This window comes from Zalophus californianus, chromosome 11, assembly GCF_009762305.2.
Source record: "Zalophus californianus isolate mZalCal1 chromosome 11, mZalCal1.pri.v2, whole genome shotgun sequence".
In the NCBI taxonomy this organism is placed as follows: domain Eukaryota; kingdom Metazoa; phylum Chordata; class Mammalia; order Carnivora; family Otariidae; genus Zalophus; species Zalophus californianus.
This window is the reverse complement of record NC_045605.1, coordinates 72,411,708-72,431,255: the sequence shown is the minus strand read 5'-3', so window position 1 is coordinate 72,431,255 and position 19,548 is coordinate 72,411,708. Positions and strand designations below refer to the sequence as shown.

The window sequence follows — 19,548 nt, the reverse complement described above, 5'->3', positions numbered from 1 at the left end:
TTTATTTTATTTTATTTTAAAAAATTTTTGTATTATGTTCAGTTAGCCAACATATAGTACATCATTAGTTTTTGATATAGTGTTCAACGATTCATTAGTTGTGTATAACACCCAGTGCTCGTCACAACACTTGCCCTCCTTAATACCCATCACCCGGCTACCCCGTCCTCTCACCCCCTGCTGCTTTTCTCTTAAAAGGACCTTTGTGATGGTGCTTAGGGTCCACACAGATAATCCAGGACAATTTTCTTATCTCAAGATCCTTAATCACATCTATAAAGACCCTTTCTCCAAATAAGGACACATTCACAGGTTCTGGGGAGTTAAGATGTGACCACATATTTTGGAGGGCCACTAACCCACCACACAGTGAAAGATTAAATAGCCTTTAGATATTCACCCTGTGAGATTGGTTGTTTTCCCATTTCCCACCTGAGGATATTAAGGTTCAGAGAAATTAAGTGCTTTACCCAAGGGCATTCAAAAAGGAAGGAGCAAAATCAGGGATGGATACCAGGAGATGTCTGACTTTGAAACCCATTCTTTTCCTCCCACGGCTCCTGACCAGCTAGATTTTGAGGCACCTGTCCTTTGGTTTAAAACGCAAGTGGCCATGGGAAGGCCACACCTGGCTCTACCAGCATTAAGATCTGGTGGGAACTAGTCTGAGACCACTGTTAGCTGAGAGCAGGCTGCGGTGGAGATGGACAGGAAGTTTGGGGGAGGCACAGGAGCAGGGGCTGAGGGCTGCTTTTGAAGAGGGGGCACCTCGAGCCAGGCTTGGGACAGGGGTACCTACTAAATGAGGGAAATAGCACCTAGAGGAGAAGTAGGCCATGTTTTGCCATCTCTGAGTTTTGCACCGTGCCCTCTCTGTGCTCGCCTGCAGCTGGGGAAACCAGACCAGAGACTCTGGTACAAGCCGGGGGGGTGGAGGGGGGTGGGGAGCGGGGTGGAGGTGGGCTGAGAATGTGTGGGGAAAGGGCTCTCTGGTTTGTGTCAGCCATGCCACCACATTGCCTGAGCACTGCTCGGAGGGAGGCCCTGGGAACTCAGAGATGGATACCTTGTGGTCCTTACCCTGGAGGCAATCTGGCAAAGGACAAAAACATGGAGTGTCAAATCCCATGTGGCCTCTCTTTCACCGTGTGACCTCAGACCAGCTATACTTTACCTTTCCAAGCCTCTGGTTTCTTGTCTGGAAAAAATATGGATTTTTTTGAGATTTAAAGGAAATAAAAACGAGACATGACTGGCACAGCCCGGAATATAATAGAGGGCATCAGTGTTACTTCCCTTGCATCAAAAAGCTCACTTTCTGGGCCAGAGCAGTGGCTCACAAGATGTAAGCTCTGGCACTTTGAATCCAGAGTGTGGAACAAGGTCCCCAAATCGCTACATACACCTATAAGCAGCATTGTTTTCGAATATGTAGAGGTGGTGTCTTATTGACTCAGATACAGTTACATTTAAAAGCTTTACTGAATTCCTAGTGACTTCTTACTATTACATATTGCTTTGATCAGTGTGTCTGGAAAGGTCCTGAGGTTCTCTGATACTGAAAGGAAGTCTTCATACTCAAATATGTTGGCCAGCACGGCAGGAGCATGGAACGTGGGGGTCTAAACTGACCAGTCCGATTGCGCGTGAGCCGTTCTCTTACAGAGCGATGTTTGGGTGGGACGGGAGCACAGAGGAAAGCTAGACAAGCTGCCTGGAGGGATCTGGGGAGGAGGAGGGGACACTCGGGCTCGGCCTTCGAAGATGAGTTGGGGTTTGCCTCATTTGGGGAGCGGGCATTGCAGGTAGAGAGAACAGCAGGTTGAAAGGCACAGAGTCTGGGTGCTGAGGACTGAGGTGTGGGGGAGTGGAGGGGAGAGGCCAGAAAAGGGGGTGGGAGTTGGGTCAGGGCCGGGCCTGAGGGCCTGAAGGCCGTGCTAGTGGGTTTAAGATCACCGTAGACAGGGGGACCCAGGAAGGGTTTGAAGGAGAGCGGTAATACTATTAGATTGGCCTTTTAGAAAGATCGGTGCCCTGATGGGGAGTGGAGCTCAGGAGGCCTGTGAGCAGGAGGGATGTTGGGGAGAAGGCGCGGAGCTCACTGCAGAGGGAAACACAAGGTTTTGGAGTGCCTGGGCCTCGATCTCAGCTCTGCCCCCTGTCAGCGGAGTGATCCAAGCGCTTCGTCTCTCTCGCCCTCTGTCTCCTTTCTGTACAGTGGACATAATAATGTATCTACCTCGGAGGACTCTTGGGAGGATTAAATAAGCAAATGCACTTCACGGGACACTCAGTCTTAGAAAGGAAAGCCATTCTGACGCACGCTGCAACACGGATGTACCTCAAGGGTGTCGTGCTCAGTGACATAAGCCAGTCACAAAGGGCAAATGCTGTGTGACCCCACTCATAGCAGGTACTAAGAGCAGTCACACTCAGAGAGACAGACAGTAGGACGGTGGGTGGCAGGTGCTGAGGAGGGGGAGAAATGGGAAGTAATTATTCAATGAGTACAGAGTCATTGCGGGGAGACGCAAAGATGTGACGGTTGCAGCGTGAGTGTACCTCAGCCCACTGAGCTGTGTGCACTCGCACGTGGTTAAAAGGGCAAACTTTATGTCAGGTATGTTTTAGCACAATTTTTTAAAGAAAGAATAAGAAAAAAATGCATTTTAAGCTCATGTTAGTTAATATTATTGTGGTAGGTAAGTGATGATGAGGGCTTAAACTAGGACAGCAAAAATGAGGATGGAGAAGAGGAAACCTCTTCTGGATCTTTTTAGGCAGACCCCATAGGGCTGGGTGACCGGGAGCTATGGGCATAAGGTAGAACCACACGAGCTCCTAGGGCTCCACAGAGCCAGGCCCCACAGCCCCGTCAGAGCCGCTCTGAGGACCCATGAATTTCTGCGGTTTGTCCTGCAGGGGCAGAGGGCCAGAGCCGGCTGGTGCTGAGTCACCCCCTGGGCCTGGTGCTGCCAAGGCCCATCTCTCTGTACCCATCTCCCAGACAACAGCAGCTGCCACATCCCAGGCATGGGTGCTCAAGGCTCTGCAAAGGAATAGCCTCTGTCGCTCAGAATCAAACCCTTGCAATCTTACCACAATGGCCTCGCCTCCCTCCCATGGGATCTGAAAGCCTAGGGAAGAATCCCACCAGAAACCTGAGAGAAGAGGCAGAAGGGCTCTTCCTTTTGGTCATTCAAGTTCAAGCGTGGAGTTTCCATTCCTACATTTTACGGAAACCTCACCGAAACCAAGACTGGGGATGGGGAGGTTTGTGCCACCTCGGTCCTGTAGGAGAGGGCCAAGCTGACGGGGAAAGGCTGATGGTGCCCCCTCGCAATGAATGCGAATTGGGGAGCCTGTTGGGCCTTTGTAGAGAGGCAGTTGGTGTGGTGGTGAAGCTTCCGGGCTCAAGCCAGAGGGTTTAGGTTCACGACTCAGCCACGCCACTAACTAGTTATGTGACAGTGAACAAGCATTAACCTCTCTGAGCTTCAGTTTCCTTAATGATGAAGGGGAGATAGCTATCTCATGGGATTTTTGTGAAGTGTAATTGAGATACATCCATGTAGGGCGTGGCACATCTTAGGTGCTTAATAGACATGTTTTCTTTCTCCGCTGTAAAATTTCATACTTCTTTTTTTTCTCATAACCACCCTGAAAGGAAGAATTTCTTTGTCTGCTTTTTGTTTGTTTGTTTTATAGGTAAGGAAATTGAAATTCTTAAAGATTAAGAAACTTGGCCTAAATCCCTACAGGAAGTGGCTGGTAGCTCTGGGTCCCTCTAAGCCTTTGCCCTTCCACTGGGACACTCTGCTTCCTTTGTCTCACTCAGTCTCCAACACAAGTAGGCTCATGTATGAGACCACTTCTAGAGCAACACCTGGGTAGAGTGGACACCCAGGAAGCTATAACCATATAGTGTTTAGATACAGTAACAGGAAAGTGTGTGTGCGGGAATAAGGCCTTCTTTCCATCTAAGGGAAGGAGAGAATTATACATATTGTATGTGTATATATAATCTTCATATATAAAGTACCTTGGAAACCTCACTCATTCAAAGTCAGCTGCTGGAAGAACCTTCCTGATAGCAGCGGACATCCATTCCTGGTTCTGTGGCCTTTCAACCCAGGGGATGAATGAAGTCAGCTGGCCTCCCTGAATTCAGCCTGGAGTGGTTGCAACACAATCCTCACCAGGGAGAGTTTGAGAAGGGATGCGACCTCTGGGTTGAATACTTGATTTGCCTCTTAGAAGCTGTGAGATCTTAGTCCAGTGCTCAAACCTCAATTTCCTCAATCTTTGAAACAGGATTAATAAAACTAACCTGGCAGAGTTGTTTGGATTAAAGGCTATAGAGCCAGACTACCTGGGTTTGAATCCCAGCTCTGCCACTTACTAGTTATATAATATTGGGCAAGTCATTTTCTCTCTCTGCACCTGGGTTTTCTTGTCTGTAGAATGGGTATAATGGAAAGACCTAAGTCTCAGGGTTGTGGTGAAGATTGATTAGTGAGTTAATGCACGTGAGGTGTTCAGAGTAGTGCTTAGTCCATTGTACATGCTCAGTAAATGCTAGTTATTATTGTTATTACCTTTTGCCTCTCCCTGGAAAGCCAGCTGATGGTGACCGTAAGCTCTAGTGGCTACTGTAAACACGCATGTGACTCTTTTATGGGGGGAGGAAGGGGTGCACAGTACCACCAGCCACAGAGGAGGGGAGGGATCCCTGGTCTTTCAATAGATACAGAAAACAATGCACCTGTCCTGGCAGGCTTCCTGAGGGAAAGTGGTACTTTTCCTGGTCCTCGAAGGAGGACCCTTTGGTCTATAATGAGTAAGGCCACTTCTCTATTTGAGATTTCATCTGATGGGTGATGTCATATGCTTGTCACCACATTCCAGGCCATTATTGGAGGAGGAAGTAGGACCCCCAGAGCGGAGCCCAGAAATGAAAGCATTGGCCTAGGCAGAAGGCAGAGTCGATTCTGGATCTCTTGACTTGGGCCACAAGGGCAGCAAGGCACAAGGACAGATTCCCCAACCGGGACGTGAGGACCATGACCCCCGTCTGGCAGGAGCCAGTCTTGGGGCCACACAGTGACCTCTCCCTTCAGCCAGCGTGTCAAACATGATCATGTCTTCTGTGTGCCTTAACATGTCGGCAAGCACTGACAGTAAGCAAGACAGTGACCGAGTGGGAACTGCGGGAGGTTCAAATGACAGGAAGCAAAGGCTGCTGCCGGTGTATGTGTCTCCCCTTGGAGGGAGAGAGGCGATAGCAAAGAGTCAGAGACCTCATCTGGCAGCCCTGCCTGCCTATAGATGTTTTTTTTGGATTGCTGGGATTCTTTCTTTTTAGTGCCCCTCGCATTTAGTAAACCTCCACCCGCAGATCCCGCCCTGCCTCTGCTACACTAGTGGAAGCTGAGGAAGAGGTTCGTCCATCCTTGGGCTAATGTTGTTCAGGGGAAGAAGCCTCCCACCTCCCCGGAGACAGTGGTGAGCAGCCTGGGGCAGGGAAGGGGCAGCCCAAGGAGTTAGAGCAAAGGGAGCTTGCTCCGTCCCCGCCCCAGGGAACGCAACCCCTTTAGGGCAGAGAACACAGTCTACCCGTGTTCCCACCAGGAGTCAGATGGAAAGAGGCTCCAGCCTGGATTTGCCTTCAGGAAGAAGACCACTCCTAGGTTAACAAAATCCGTGTCTTCCCCTGACACTCAGAGCTCAGCTTTAAAAGCAGTTGAGACCCTGGAGTACTGATGCAGACCCAAATCCCAAATCAGATACACATCCCAGGGAAGAATGGGGAGCCTGAAGACCATGTCCTGCTTGAATGAGCAAACCTATTCATACCCCCAGTTCTTGTTGGCACCAACTACACCCCCATGGAGGAGAACTCAGGAATCAGCAGTACTATTTGTGAGAAAGTCTTGTCCTGGCGTTCTTCAGAGAAATTCTACTTCCTCAGGCCCTGTGATGAAATTGGTAAAGCATGGGCTTTGGGGTCTCCCTTACCAAGTGACTCAACTCTCTGGACCTCAGTTTCCTTATCTGTAAGCACACATCAGAATAGCAAAACCTACCTCTCAGGTCTTTAGGAGGATTACATGAGGTAAACTAGATGAAAACACCCAACCTCACATGTATTCATGTATTAGTTGGGGTTCTCCAAAAAAACAGAACTGATAAGACTGATCTATCTCTATCTATCTATCTATCTATCTATCTATCTATCTATCTATCTATCTTTATTTTAAAGAATTGTCTCACATGATCGTGGAGGCTGCCAAGTCTGAAATCCTTGGGGCAAGGCAGCAGGCTGGAGATTTAGGTAAGAGTTGATGTCACAGTCCTGAATCCGAAGGCTGGAAACTCAAGCAGGGTTGTATTGTATTGCAGCCTTGAGGCAGGATTCCTTCTTCAGGAAACATCAGTCTTGGCTCTCCTGGCCTTCAACTGATTGGATGAGGCCCACCACATTGATTGTAAATGTTAATCACATCTCAAAAAAAAAAAAAAATACCTTTACAGCAACACCTAGATGGGTGTTTAACCAAACAACTGGTCACCATAAGCTAGCCACGGTGGCCCAGAGTTAACCATTACACCACGAAAGGGCTAGGGTTCTCAACAAAGACATTCCCTTCGCTCTCTTTCTCCCTCCTGTTCAGAGTCATTGCTGAGGTCCGAAGAGGCTTCACTCGGTGACAACTCTGGCATGTGGGCCTGGAAGTGGTTAGAATCTGGGCAGTGAGACCTGTGTGTCCCTCCTGTCTCTCTGAGATCTGTTTCTGCTGACTTCACACCCTAGGGAATTGGTGTCCCTACTTCCCGAGTCAAGTGCTGGAGCAGCCTTCGTGGTTTTCCATTGAAGTCTGCAGTCAGAGCCATACCAGTTTCCTCTGTGTTCTGTCCAGGCTCTTCCCGATCCGCTTCTCCAGTACCTGCAGTGTGGCATTCATTATGTTTCTTTCTGGGGTTGGATTGAAGACCTGGGCAAGACTGTTTGACCTGCCAGGATGGCCTTTCTGGTGCGGGGCTGGTTAGTGGGGACGGAGAGACTGCGAGGAAAGGTTTGGTGGGCGAGTAAGAGTTAACGCCCTGCCTAGACTGTTTCAGGTGGCATTCTGCCTGGAAGGAGAGAGCCGGACTCCGTTCCATCTCAGAGATTTATACTCTGCAGGTGATCCAAAGTGCTTCTCAGTTTAATGGAATGTGGAATTGCTTTGGCCAAAGAATGCCTGGATGGGACTTCTAAGGCAGCATAGGATTGGGGGAAAGCTCCGCACCAGGAATTAGACCTAGACCCTGCTTTGCCACTACCTCCCCGTGTGATCATGGACAAGTCACTCCCTGAATTTAGGCCTCAGCTTCCTCTTTCACAAAATCCGGGAAACCACACTCCACTCCACCTTAGCTTTGCACAGATACCACGTTACCGCTTTTACTTTATTTTATTTAAGATTTTATTTGTTTATTTTAGAGAGAAAGAGAGAATGTGTGAGAGGGGGCAGAGGGAGAGGGAGAGAATTTCAAGCAGAGTCTGCGGAGCTCCCATCCCAGGACCCTGAGATATGACCTGAGCCAAAACCAAGAGTCGGACACTTAACCCACTGAGCCCCCCCAGGCGCCCCTACCTTATAGCTTTTAGAGCCATCTTTACAATTTGTCATCTCTGTTCCTCCTGCCAGTCTTATGAGGTAGGCAGGATAGAGATACAGCAATGGACTGTTCCCATTCTGCAAACAAGGTTCAAAGAGATTAAATGACTTGCCTAAGTTCGCACAGACAGGAGGCGATATAGCTAGAATTGAACCCAGCTTGTTCGGGGGTATCCTTTCAAATATGGTCACGTCTATAGAACTGTAAAGGAGAGCACACGCTGGGGTAGACAGAAAGCCAGTAGGAGCGGTGGGGCAGCGGGAAGGACAGCAGCATCAGAGAGGGGGTGATCCCGCCGTCATGTTCCCAAAGCAACCAAGGCTTTGGAGGCACAAGTTAGTCTCAGTGGATGGACTCCCATACACCGAAGGAGGGTTGGTCTCCAGCTACTCAAATTAAAATGTTTTCTCGTGCTATTGATTCAACTCAGAAAACATTTATTGAGGCTTTATCACAGACCAGGCTCTCTACTGGGGGGGAGGGGGCCAGAATAAGGAAGCAGAAGTATAATGCAAAGTAGACTGTCTTGTCGACTTCTGCAAGCAGAAGTATAATGAAAAGTTTTATATTTGAAATGTAAACACAGGGCTTTGGATTTACACTGGAAGGTGTGTGCGATTGAGTCATCCTGGAGAGATGAAGGCAAATACAGCTGAGCCCTGAAGGATGAAGCAGGATTGGACCGTCAGGAGACCGAAGGAGGAGAGAGGTCTCTGCCCTGCTCTTCCTCCTTGGCCCCCTGCGGCAGGGACCACTGGTGTGGTGTGACAGGAAGCCGGCTGCCACGGCCTGTTTGCTGGAGGGCCTGGCCAGCTCCAGCCCCGGAGGAGCCTCTCCCCTTGCTTGTCAGATTTGACGCAGTGCCTGAGCCATATAGTGCAAAGCAAGAGAGATTGTGCCTGGCAGCTCTTGGAAGAGTACCCAGGAGGAAGGGAGGCACAGGGGGCCCTTGGCGGGGGAATGGGCAGCTTGGAAGGAGGTACCTTTTTTCGTGATTGTGCCTTCCCCTCCTCAGGGCCTGGGAGGCTGAGCTACTGCTTTGCATGTGTGATGTTAGACTCAGAGTGTTTTGTGTCTTTATTTTAAAACTGGCTTCTCAGTCTCCTGTGCAGTTTTCTGTCAGCTCGTTGCCATGGAGGAGTCGGTTGGGGCTGGAAGCTCTTGTCCCTCTCTGTGTCAGCATTTTTGGACCCCCCCCCCAGCTGCCTCCTGCCCTTCTACAGATGAAGGGGGCGCAGGACCCCACTGGGTGGGCAGGCCCTTTCTCTGCAGGGACTGGAGCTGCATCTCAGTTCCCTTTGGGGTAGAGTTTCATTCATCTGTGTACTGACTCAGCAACTCTGTCGTGCCTGCCTCTGTGGGCCAGGCATGGCGCTATGCTCCACGAGCACAAAGATAGGACTGTGGCCTGGGGTGGGGGTCGGGGGGCAGGGGTGGACACGCGCATCTTCGGGCAGGACCCTGCCGGCCAGTTCTTTCGCACCATCCCTTTCTAGTTCTCTGTTCCTCAACCTCATTCTTTCTTAGAATTTCAAGGACTGTGTGTGCTTCTCCTCCAACCTTTATCACTGCTCATTTAGAATCTCCCTGGGAGTTTCCTACTAGTCTCCGTGCTTCTGGATCTCATTTCCTCTCCGTGTCTCCAGCACCTGGCTCGGGATCTCAGGCAAAAGAGGGGCTCCCCTAGGAAGTTTCTGTCCAATGGAATCCTTTGGCAGACTCTCAGGGTGTCTGTCTATCCTGTCTTTCTTCCTCTCTTCTGAGCCTAGAGGCGGTGTGGGTGGTAGCATGAGCCAGTGGGAAAAGGAAGGACTTTGGAACCACATCAATCTGCGCTTGAGTTTTGGCACCACCTCTTTCTAGCTGCATGATCTCAAGCAAGTGACTTCTTCACTTGGAGCCTTAGTCAAACCTAACACTTTTCTTTAAACCTGAATCGCCTGTTAGTCAGTAATTGAGTTGGGACATTTTAAAAAACAGCGTAGGAAGTCCTGGTGACCATTTACCCCTCCCCAGTGCTCTCCTTCCGCACCGACGTGGGACCCAGTTGAGAAGAGGTTTGGAGCTGTGTTCTGGCTGTGACCCTGAGATATGGTAGGACCTGATCAAGTCTCTTTCCTTACCAAGACCTCAGTTTTCCTCTTTGAAAAATTTGGGAATTGGATTGGGTGATCTTGAAGAGTTGTTTTCACTCTAAAAACCTGAAGGTTCAACTTTAAATGAAAAATCTTCCCAGAGCTGGTGTGACCATCATCACTAGTGCCCCCAGGTCAGAGGCTGGCCTCAGCATGACCCCTTCTGCCCGCCTCTTGAGCTGCTCTCCCAGGAAGCTCTGGCCTGGGACCCTGGCATTGGTTGCAGAAATCTCCTTTGGATGTAATAGTCCTTTTGAATGCATCATCTCTGTCCTACCCCAATCTAGAGGCTAGGCTTGGCTTGTATCCCAGAACAGTGGAGAATTGCTGGAAGGAGGAGTTTCTTCCTTCTTCACCCGTGTCTTGCTTTTCTTCAGGACCTGTTGCCTTCCTGAGCCTTTGGCTAATGAGGATTGTATTTCTTGAGCTACCCGCAAGCCAGGGTTCTGTGCCGGAGGAGAAGAGATACAGGAGGCATTTCCCCCCCCGGCCAATGTTATGGACCCCAATCTGTGTTATGGACAGGCAAAACAAAGCAGAGCCATGAAGTTCCTGAGAGGCTTGTCCAGGGAATTTACCTAATCCTAGGCCTTCTGCCTTGGGCAAGTTCTTCCCTTCTCCAGTGCCCAGTGTCCTCTTGGGTCGCGTTGAGACGGTTGGGCCAGTGATCTCAAAGTTCCCTTCCTGCTCTGGAATTTCTTTTCGAAGTGCTGTAGCTCAGCTCAGGGAAGGAGTGCTCATTGTAGACTTTCTAGTGGAAGGACTGGAGCGAGCCTTGAAGCCTAGATGAGGATTTGGACTGGCCCAGGAGAAATGGATAAGGGCCTTCCTGACTGGAAGAAGTGGAAGGAGCGTGTGGGAGCACAGCCAGAGACTGTGGAGCAGGAGGGTGGAGCAGGGTGGAAAGACCTCCTGATCAAAGCAGAGGGTCCATGTGGGTCATGAGGAGTGAGAGCAGTCTTGGAGGAGGAAGCTCTTGCCATCCCTCCGAGAGCCCTCATCCCCAGTGGCACAGGTAGCAGCAGTCCCTAAGGACAGAGAGGCAAGCAAGGTGGGTTAAAACCAGGGCCCCTGCCCTATCTGGGGGCCCTAGTCTGATGCTTCTCGTGACAGAAAGACCTCCAAACAAGAAGGTACAAGGGTCAAAGCTAGGAGAGGACACCCCCTCAGGGTCCTTTCCTTCTCACTTCAGCCAGCAGGTTCTTGGTTGGTAGGATCAGGGTGGAGTGTGGGAGAGAAATCTGCCTGAGAGAGCTGCCCTTCTGCCATGGTTTGTTCCCCCCCAAATGTTTTCCTGAAGTCAGGGTGACAGGAGGGGTATTTTGACCATGCCCTTGAGAGTGGATTCTAGATCCCTCTACGAGGCTTATGGATCAAAGAGTCTCACATCCTAGACCTAGCTGTGACCTCCACCCTCCCAGTCCTCTGGCTCAGGCTGGCTCCCGTCCCCCCTCCAAACCCGCAGCTTCACGGATGCCAGGCCCTCTGGGTCGTGCCTCCTTGCTTTCTCTCCCGTCGTCTGTCTTCTGCATCCCACCACATCTGAGACAGTGTGGGCTCCGCTCATGCTCTTTCCCCTGGCCCTTGCCTCTGCCTCCAAGCCGGTCTTCCTGTGGCCCCTCCTCCGCATTCAGCCCAAGTGCTCCCTCAGTGTTACCCACCGTGACGACAATGACAATGATGATGACAGTTGTGATCCAGGTTTTGCTTCTGAAGCACAGCTCTGATTCTGCTCCTCCCTTGCTCAAAAGTCTCAGTGGCTTCCAATGGCTGCTGGATAAAGTCCAAAATCTGTAGTCAGGCATTTTGAGGATTGTATTTTCTGAGCCATCTGCAGTGATATGCCCCCTACCTGTCATTCCCAATTGATTTCCTTCTACTGCCTTGTGCACTGCCTCTTCCACCAAACCGAGCTACCACCATTAGCTCTACAAGCTCCATCTACCTTCCCAGCAAGGCCTGTGTTCACATTGTTCTTCCTGCTCGGAGGCCCTTCCTCCCGCTCCCTTAACATTTCTTTTTTCATCGGGAAGTCTCCTCTGATCACCTAGACTACATATTCCTTGATGGTTCATTCTGTACCCCTGATGGCATCTATCAAGGTAAACTCAAATTTTGTTTTTGTTTTTGTTTTTGAGTGACTTAGAAAGACCTACTTTAGCCCCCTGTTTTTGAGCAAGCTTGAAATTAGGGACATTGGAATCAGGGGAAGCTCAGTCATCAAGGCCTGTCCAGCGAGGCTTCAATGCTTATGCTGTTCCTTGAGGGGATCTGGAAGTTACCCAGTATCCATGGGCACATAGTCTGCGAGCTCCACATGCTCCTGCCTCCTCTCTGCTGCGTACAAGCAAATTGGCAGGAGAGGGTAGAAACCCAGGGGAACCATACTAGCTATGGAGTTGGCTCTTGCTAGGTCAGGATAGGGATCAACCGTCCAAGGTATAGGGACCTCTATGACCCTGGGAATGTATCCTGGAGGCTACATATCCTGGAGGGCCTGTCTGGGGGTCCTTCAGCAGGAAGGCGAGGGGTCTGAGAGCAGGAATCTTAAGGTAATTATCGTGGGGCATTCAGATTCCAAGGGGATCCAGCCAGACATCAACTTGGGGGACAGATGCAAGGTTCCAGCCATTAGGTGGTGAGATGGCAACAGAGTGTAGGCTGAGTGTCAGGGTCCTGCCCATCCAGCTACAATTAACTCAGACCCTCTAGCCTCAGAAACCCTCAGTTTAGGGGTCACTAGTCCTTTGGTTGGGCATTCCCAGTGGGGGTCAGCAGGGAGGCTGTCAAAGGGAAATGGGCTCCCTTTCTGGGCAGGATTGACTTGGAGACAGGTGTGACCTCAATTTGGAGACACCTTCTTCTGGTCTTTGGTTCCCTTAGGCAGGCAGAACTGGGGGAGGCAATGGCTGACATTTTGCCAGGCCTGGAGGTGAGTCCTGTCTCTCCTCCTGGTTCACAGTCTGGCTCACCAGGCCCTTGCCTCCATTTCAAACTCAGGCCATGATCTAGCCACCTCTGGGCCACTGTTGGGAAAAGTCAATCGCAGGCTGATACTCACTGCCTGTAAATGGCGTGGAATTAGACTAATCATTGACTCTTAATTCCCCAACAAATGCAAGTGCTGTGCTAATTGCCAGGGTCCACGCAGGCAGATCCCTGGCTGGCAGCATCAAACAAGAGAAGTGGTAATTTGGGGGCTGGAGTGGGGGAGGGCCTGCTTTGTTGGCTGAGCCAGTTAAAGACCATATTACCCCGAGTGAGCCATAGCACAGAGAGCCGGGCTCTCGCCTCCTTATCAGCCAACAGCCACTTGAGTGGCCCACAAGTGTGTTTGCAAGAGCTGAACCTCAACACGAGTGGAACAGTTGCTTGTCCATTCATGGGATTTTTTTTTTTTTTTTTTTTTTTTTTGGCTCATCAAGGACAATTCTACCAGCAGCCTGGCATGGCACTGCGAGGGCAGCTCACGGGGGATAAAGCATCCCCAACCTTGGTGTGCTGTTACCATGGCAACGGGGCATTCCAGACTCTCCAGGCAACCTCACTGACATCTGCGGTGAGAGATTCAGATGGAGAAGGGCCACTGCTCTTTCTCCAGTAGAGACAGAGCAAATTGTGAAGACAGGGAGCCATCCGCCGAGGACCAGATCTTAAAGGAAAATGCTGTTCCATTGGTATGGGGGCTTCTTGGTGAAATGGCATTTAACTAGTTAAAGCTATCTGTTCTGTCTGTTCTAGTCTATCCGGGAGGAAGAGCCACAGGATCAGGAGAGACCTCCTGGAGGAAGAAAGTAAGAGGAGATGGGGAAGAGTAGGGGAAGCAGTATGAACAAAGGCCCAGCCGGGAAGGCAGATGGAGTGAGTAGATGGGGTGCGCAGTTGGGTTTGGTGGGAGAAAAGACGTTGGTGGAGGTGGACAGGTGTCAGCCTTGCCTCTCTGAAACTTGCTGCTCTGAGCCTTAAGCAAAAGCCTCGTGGTGGCCTCACTCCACCCAGACGGTGGGTGGAGGACACTCTGCCTTCCTTTCCTGAGGTATGGAGACTGATCTCTGCACCTCACACCTCACTTCAGGGGGCCATTTCCTATTTTCTGTGTTGGCTCACAAGTGTTTGCCTTATCTCGTACCCATTAGCATCACTGAGCCTCTGCATTTCATAGACAAGCTGAGATCCAGAGAAGAAGATGCTTGCCTGAGGTTTCCGAGATACAGAGGCCATGGAACATAGGAGCTAAGAACTTGGGTTCTGGAGACAGACTGACCTGGTTTGAGTCCTGGCTCCACCATTCAGTTTCCAGGGGAGCCTGAGCCTCACCTTCTTCAGGGGTGAAATAGGGATCCTGGACATGCCTGCCCACCCGGGTATTACAGGTGCAAACTGAGAGAGTGGAAGTGGTGCTGCAGGATTCCCAGAATGTAGTGAGTGCTCAGGAAATATGGGTTAGTAAGAGATGGGGAGTTCCTTAAGAAATGGGGACTATCTTGTTCATCTTTGCCCATTCCTCCTTCTCCTTCCTCGTACACATGAGCACCCAGATAGTACCGCATCTCGAATTGATAGTAGAAGGATGTTGGTGGATTGGATGAATGCTCAGAATAAAGAACTGCCCATGTTGGTGGACTCTACACTCCTGGCAGGTGGGTTCAGCTTTGGTGCTGTTTGGTCTCCGCAGGCCTGGAGTCGCACAGGCCCAGGGTCCCATGCAGCTCAAGTCCCAGATCCAGCTGCCCTGTGGCCCGGGACTTATGCTTCTCAAGATTGTTGGTTTCTTGAAGGACGGGAATAGATTCCTTCAACCTTTGGGCACCATATATGGTGTAAATAGTAACTAAGAGATGACTTAATAATATACAAAAGGTTTGCATTCCCCTGCTGGAGCAGGGGCATGGTCCCGTCTTCTGACTTCGGCTCTGGTGATCCACCAAATGAAAGCTCTTTGGGTCCAGATTTCTTCTGTGGAACTGTGGCTGTTAACAAGTGCAGATAGTCATAAGGCCATGGTTTGAGAAACAGTGGCCTACTGCCTAGAGCTGGGGAAGGTAAGACTCAGCAAGAAGCAGAGAGTTAGGCTCGCTCGTGCAGCCCATAGGTGCAGAGGCCCCCTAGGAGTCTCATCCTCCGGTACCTCATCCACTGCCCTTCCCCCTGTGCCACGAAGGCAGCTGAGCCAGGAAACGAGTGACACCGTGGAGAATAACAGAGTGGTTTCCATAGCAATGCTCAGGGGCTTGTGCCTGTCGGGACACCTCAGTCACCGATCTGAGCTATCTCAGCTAGAACTCGTGTGAGGCGTCCCTACTTGTGCCATGCACGGGGTCTTGGGGGTGGGAGGAGAGGAGGGATGGCACGCTTTGATCATGGGGATTCTCCCAAATGTACTAACAGCCGGCAGCAAGAGAGAGCAGATCCAGGAGGGCTGGGAACTGGACCCTGGGCAGGAGGCCTGAGGCCACCCGGTGGCAGCTGGGGCGATGGGGGAGGGAAACAGGTGTCAACCAGGCATGGGTCACAGGATGGACTCTGCGCTGGGCACTCTACACCTTCTCTCGGGAAAAGAAAAATTGTAAAGGAAAGGTGATCGTCCTTATTTACAGATGAAGAAACCAAAGCTCAGATCTACACAGCAGGTGACAGGCAAGATCATATCCAAGCCTGTCTGACTCCATAGCTACTGAGGAGCAGCAGTTGTTTCCAGAGTCTCAGGCTCATCCAGTGAGAACTTGAGCTACATGCTGCCCAGCGGACTCTTCCTGGTCTGGGGACGTGGGGGGTCTGCCTGCAGGGGGCTGCAGTGGGTGCTTATTCAAAGAGCTGGAACAGACTTGGCCAGGCCGGGCCGAGAGAGCCGGAGGTTGAGTCTGACCGGTCGTTAGCTGTAATGTCTCTCTTCCCCACAACTGAGGCTGCAGGCACTCTACAAACTGCATGTCCCTTCAACACAGGCTGCCCCGACCGCCGCCTCCGCATGCCCCCACAGCCTTCCTCTGGATTCGTGACCCAGGGCGGCCTGCCCAGCTCTTTGACTAGGCTTTCCTCTCAAGGGAATGAGCTCCTGCTGGGGCAAGGAACAGCTATTCATTCCTAAAACGAGTATTTATTGAGTACCTTATATATACCCATAACTGTTCTCAGTGCTGGGGATGCAGCAGTTGAACAAAATGAAATTTTTCCTCTCATGAAGTTTTTCGTTCTAGTAGAGAGACAAGTAAATATCAGATGGGGTGTTACGTGCCAGGAAGGAAAATAAAGCAGGGTGAGGGGTTAGGAGGATGGGGTTGAGTGGTCAGGGAAAGTTCTCTGAGAAAGTGACATTGAAACTGAGCCCCGAATGAAGGCCCCATGGACTCAGAAGCCCACCGTTAGCTCTTGAGCTGCCCGCCGCTCACTGGGGAGCGCCTATGTTTGTCATTCCCGCGCTTTCCCACTTCTCACTCGGGTTCATAATGTCTTAGGCTCGCCAGAAGTCTGCTTTCATTCATTCACTCATTCATGTCTAATAGGCACGTCCACCTTAGAATGTCCAGAACGGAACTCTCAGGTTTTCTCGCCAAGCCTGCCCCCCCCCCCCAGGCGCCTCGACCTCACACACAGCGCTACTGTAGTGAACCCCCCTTTCATTCACTCCCTGTGTCAGTCCATCAGCAGGTCCTAGACACCCTCCTATCAAAGTAGAGTAAATTCCTCTGCCCCCAGCCCGCTCAGTCTCTCCCCCTCATGCGGTCCTCTGCAGGGGGGGAGCCTCCTGAATGTCTCCGTTTCCCTTTCACAGAGCAGCCTTTTCAAATTAAGTCAGGTCTTACCACTCCCCGCTTAAAACTCTCCAGGGGCTTCTCTCAGCATTCTCAGAATAAACTCCTGACTCCTCAGCAGGCCTTCCCTCCCTCCCAAGGCCTACCTCTCCCCGGCTCCCAGGGCCCCACACAGGCGTTGGCCTCCTCGGCCTGGAACTGGCAAGACATCCCCCTTCGGGACTTTGTGTTTATCGTTGCCTCGGCCTGGAGAGCTCTTCCTCCAGGTGCTTGTGTGGTGGGCGCCTTCTCGTCCTCCAGGGCACAGCTCAGAGGCCACCACCTCACTGGGTAGGGCTTCCTGACCGCCTGTCCCGGTCGTGTCATTCCATTCTGTTTCTTTATAGCTCTTCTCACTAGCTGCATCCTGTTGATTCGTGTGTCTGCTTGCTTGCTGCCCCCCCATTAGACCATGCGCCCCTGGAGGACTCATTACTGCTCTACTCTTCCTGCTAGAGCCGTGCGTGAACCTTCGGGCGCTCTAGAACTCTCTCTCCACTCAGGTGTTCACTCTGATGGATAAAACCATAAATAAATAGGTGGAGCCCAGAGGACTTAGGGCAGCGAAACTCCTCTGTCTGACGCTATAAAGGTGGATACATGTCGTTGGATATTTGTCTAAACCCACAGAATGTACCACAACGCCAAGAGTGGCCCCTAATGTAAACTGTGGATTTGGGGCCATAATGAGGTGTCAGGGTAGGTTCATCGACTGTAATAAACGTACCACTCAGGTGTGGGACATTGATAGTGGGGAAGCTGTGAATGTATGGGGACGGGGAGCTTTCTGTATTTTATGCTCAATTTTTCTGGGAACCTGAAACTGCTCTAAAAAGGAAAAAAAATATATTAAGGTAAATTAAAAGGATTAAATCCCTTAGTTTTTTCACTATTTCATACTATTATATTTCCTTTCTTTCTTTCTTTCTTTCTCTTTCTTTCTTTCTTCTTTCTTTCTTTCTTTCTTTCTTTTTCTTTCTTTCTTTTTCTTTTTGACTGTCATGAAGTTCAGTAAAAATTTACTATCTGTAAAAGGAAAGATAAATAAGAGCCAGACTCTCTTCCCAAAAGGGTTTGATCCCTCTGAGGAACTGGCCACCGCTCTTCCGGGTGCCCCAGACCTGGCTACCCGCTCTGTCTGAGGGCTACTTGCTGTGTGCCAACAGCATTGAACTGAACCGGGTGCAGCACCAAACACAGAGCAGACACTCAGTAGGATTTTAGTAAGTGACTGGAGAGCGAGGGAGAATTCCTTCTCAGGTTTGTGTTATCCAGCAGTTTCTCTCTAGAGCCCTAATCTTCTGATCTGCATGGGGATTCTTCTGGCCCTGGCTCTGCGTTCCAGAACAGACCTTCTAACCTCCACCCCCACTGTTGCTCTAACTCCCAGCCTCTTATCCTGCACACTGGTGATTCCCAAACAGGCATGGGGAGCACAGCATAGAGACGCTCTGTCGGTGACCAGCTTCCAGAAATGGCAGGAGTCCCACTGCCCCTGGTCCCAGAGCTGCATCTGTGCCCCCACCTCTCCGCGGGTGCCCCTCGGGGATCGCTGTGTTCGTTTAGTAAGATGACAATTAATGGAGACAACTTGAAAGTTCCGGCCAGGGCCAAAAGAGCAGCACACAGGCCAGGCCAGACGGGACAGCTTCTTGTGCACAGTTTAGGAGTATACATGTGCGCTGTGGGCTCAGCAGGAGTCAGCAGGCATGGACTCCAGTGCAGCTAAGGTGACCTCAGGCTACACTGATAGAGGCAGCCTCTGGGACCAGGTACACGGCCAGCGGGGCACCCTTGGCCAGGTCTGGGGACACACTCAGAGAGGGGCGATGGCAACCTGGAACCTATGGAGAACAGGGTCCCTGGCTGGTGGGGATGACAGGCCACCAAGTTGTACAGGGGATGATATGTCACCTCCAGCGAAGAAACCTTAGAGGATAGGAGAGTCCCTTGCAACCCGTGAAGGAATTGAACGCCAGAGGTGCCACCTGTGCCCTTAACGCTCCACCCGCCAGGACCAGACCCCTGCTGGCGGGACCAGGCTGCACAGCAGGCCGGCTCATTCCAGCACCTCTCCCAGCCTGTTTCTTCCTCCACAGAGTGTGATCACCGTGCCATCTTCCCAGGACGCCCTGCTAAGTGGGATGGGTCATGCAAAAGCCCCAGCACCGTCTGTGGTCCTCGTAGGCCCTCGAAAAGGATAGTTGCCTTCTCTGTTCCCTCCGCCGGTGCGGCCAGGAAGCCCAGAGAGCCAGCAGTCCCACAGAGAACACAGAATTCAGAAAGACAGTCCGTGGGGAGGATTTCAGTTGTTTATAAAACAGGCCAACACGTTTCCACGTCGTAGGTTCTAAATCCATCATTCCTAGCTCCCTAGATCTAAGAATAGTCCCCCAGTGGAGCCAACGTGCCGCGTGCCACAGCACGCTCTCTGCGCAGGTGACTGGGGAATGTGGCCCCAGCAGCCCCAGCACCTCCTACCCTGGGGAGGTTTGGGGCGGGGGGCGGTAAGGCTGGCCTCTGCCTGTCCCAGCTTAGCTGTTTTCAAACCTCTCCCAGACTCCGTTTTCTCTCTCATACAATGTTGATCCAAACCTTCCTCACTGGGCTGCCCTTGACCATCACACGTGGTGCCTGCAGCGGTGCAAAGGGGCAGGCGGAGAGCAGCGGGAAGGTGTGGAGGCGAGGACCTCCACTCTGGGTCTCAGTTTCCTCTTTGGTAATGGGACAGAAATTGACAAAGAATGGGGCAACTTTTGGAGATACGAGGTTTTAAACGAGGTTCTCAAGCAGCCCCGGCCTTGCAGCCTCAAAATGAGACCTATGAGGGCAAACCCAGAAATTCATCACATTTCTCTTTATCATCTGAACCCAGGCCATTCATCTGTCTGCTGTGAGGAAGCCAGCCTGAAGGCCTGGGGCCCGGGTGGGTATGTCCCTACTCTGCTCTTCGGCCT

General features: G+C 51.2%; 1 protein-coding gene across 8 annotated transcripts in view; it reads left to right on the top strand.

Moving 5' to 3' along the window:
* The window catches only part of SERGEF (secretion regulating guanine nucleotide exchange factor), a 217,111-nt gene that overhangs the window by 187,296 nt on the left and 10,267 nt on the right, over nucleotides 1–19,548 (top strand). The window contains exons 11-12 of one of the 8 annotated variants that reach the window (XM_027578818.1): nucleotides 13,542–13,661; nucleotides 13,937–14,087. The exons of 6 other annotated variants lie outside the window; for them this stretch is intronic. In XM_027578818.1, the coding sequence (XP_027434619.1) occupies nucleotides 13,542–13,618 (77 nt within the window). In that variant the 3' untranslated portion in view covers nucleotides 13,619–13,661; nucleotides 13,937–14,087. Of the gene's footprint in view, nucleotides 1–13,541; nucleotides 13,662–13,936; nucleotides 14,088–19,548 lie in introns of those variants that run through there. One more of the 8 variants, XM_027578817.1, reaches the window with a different exon arrangement.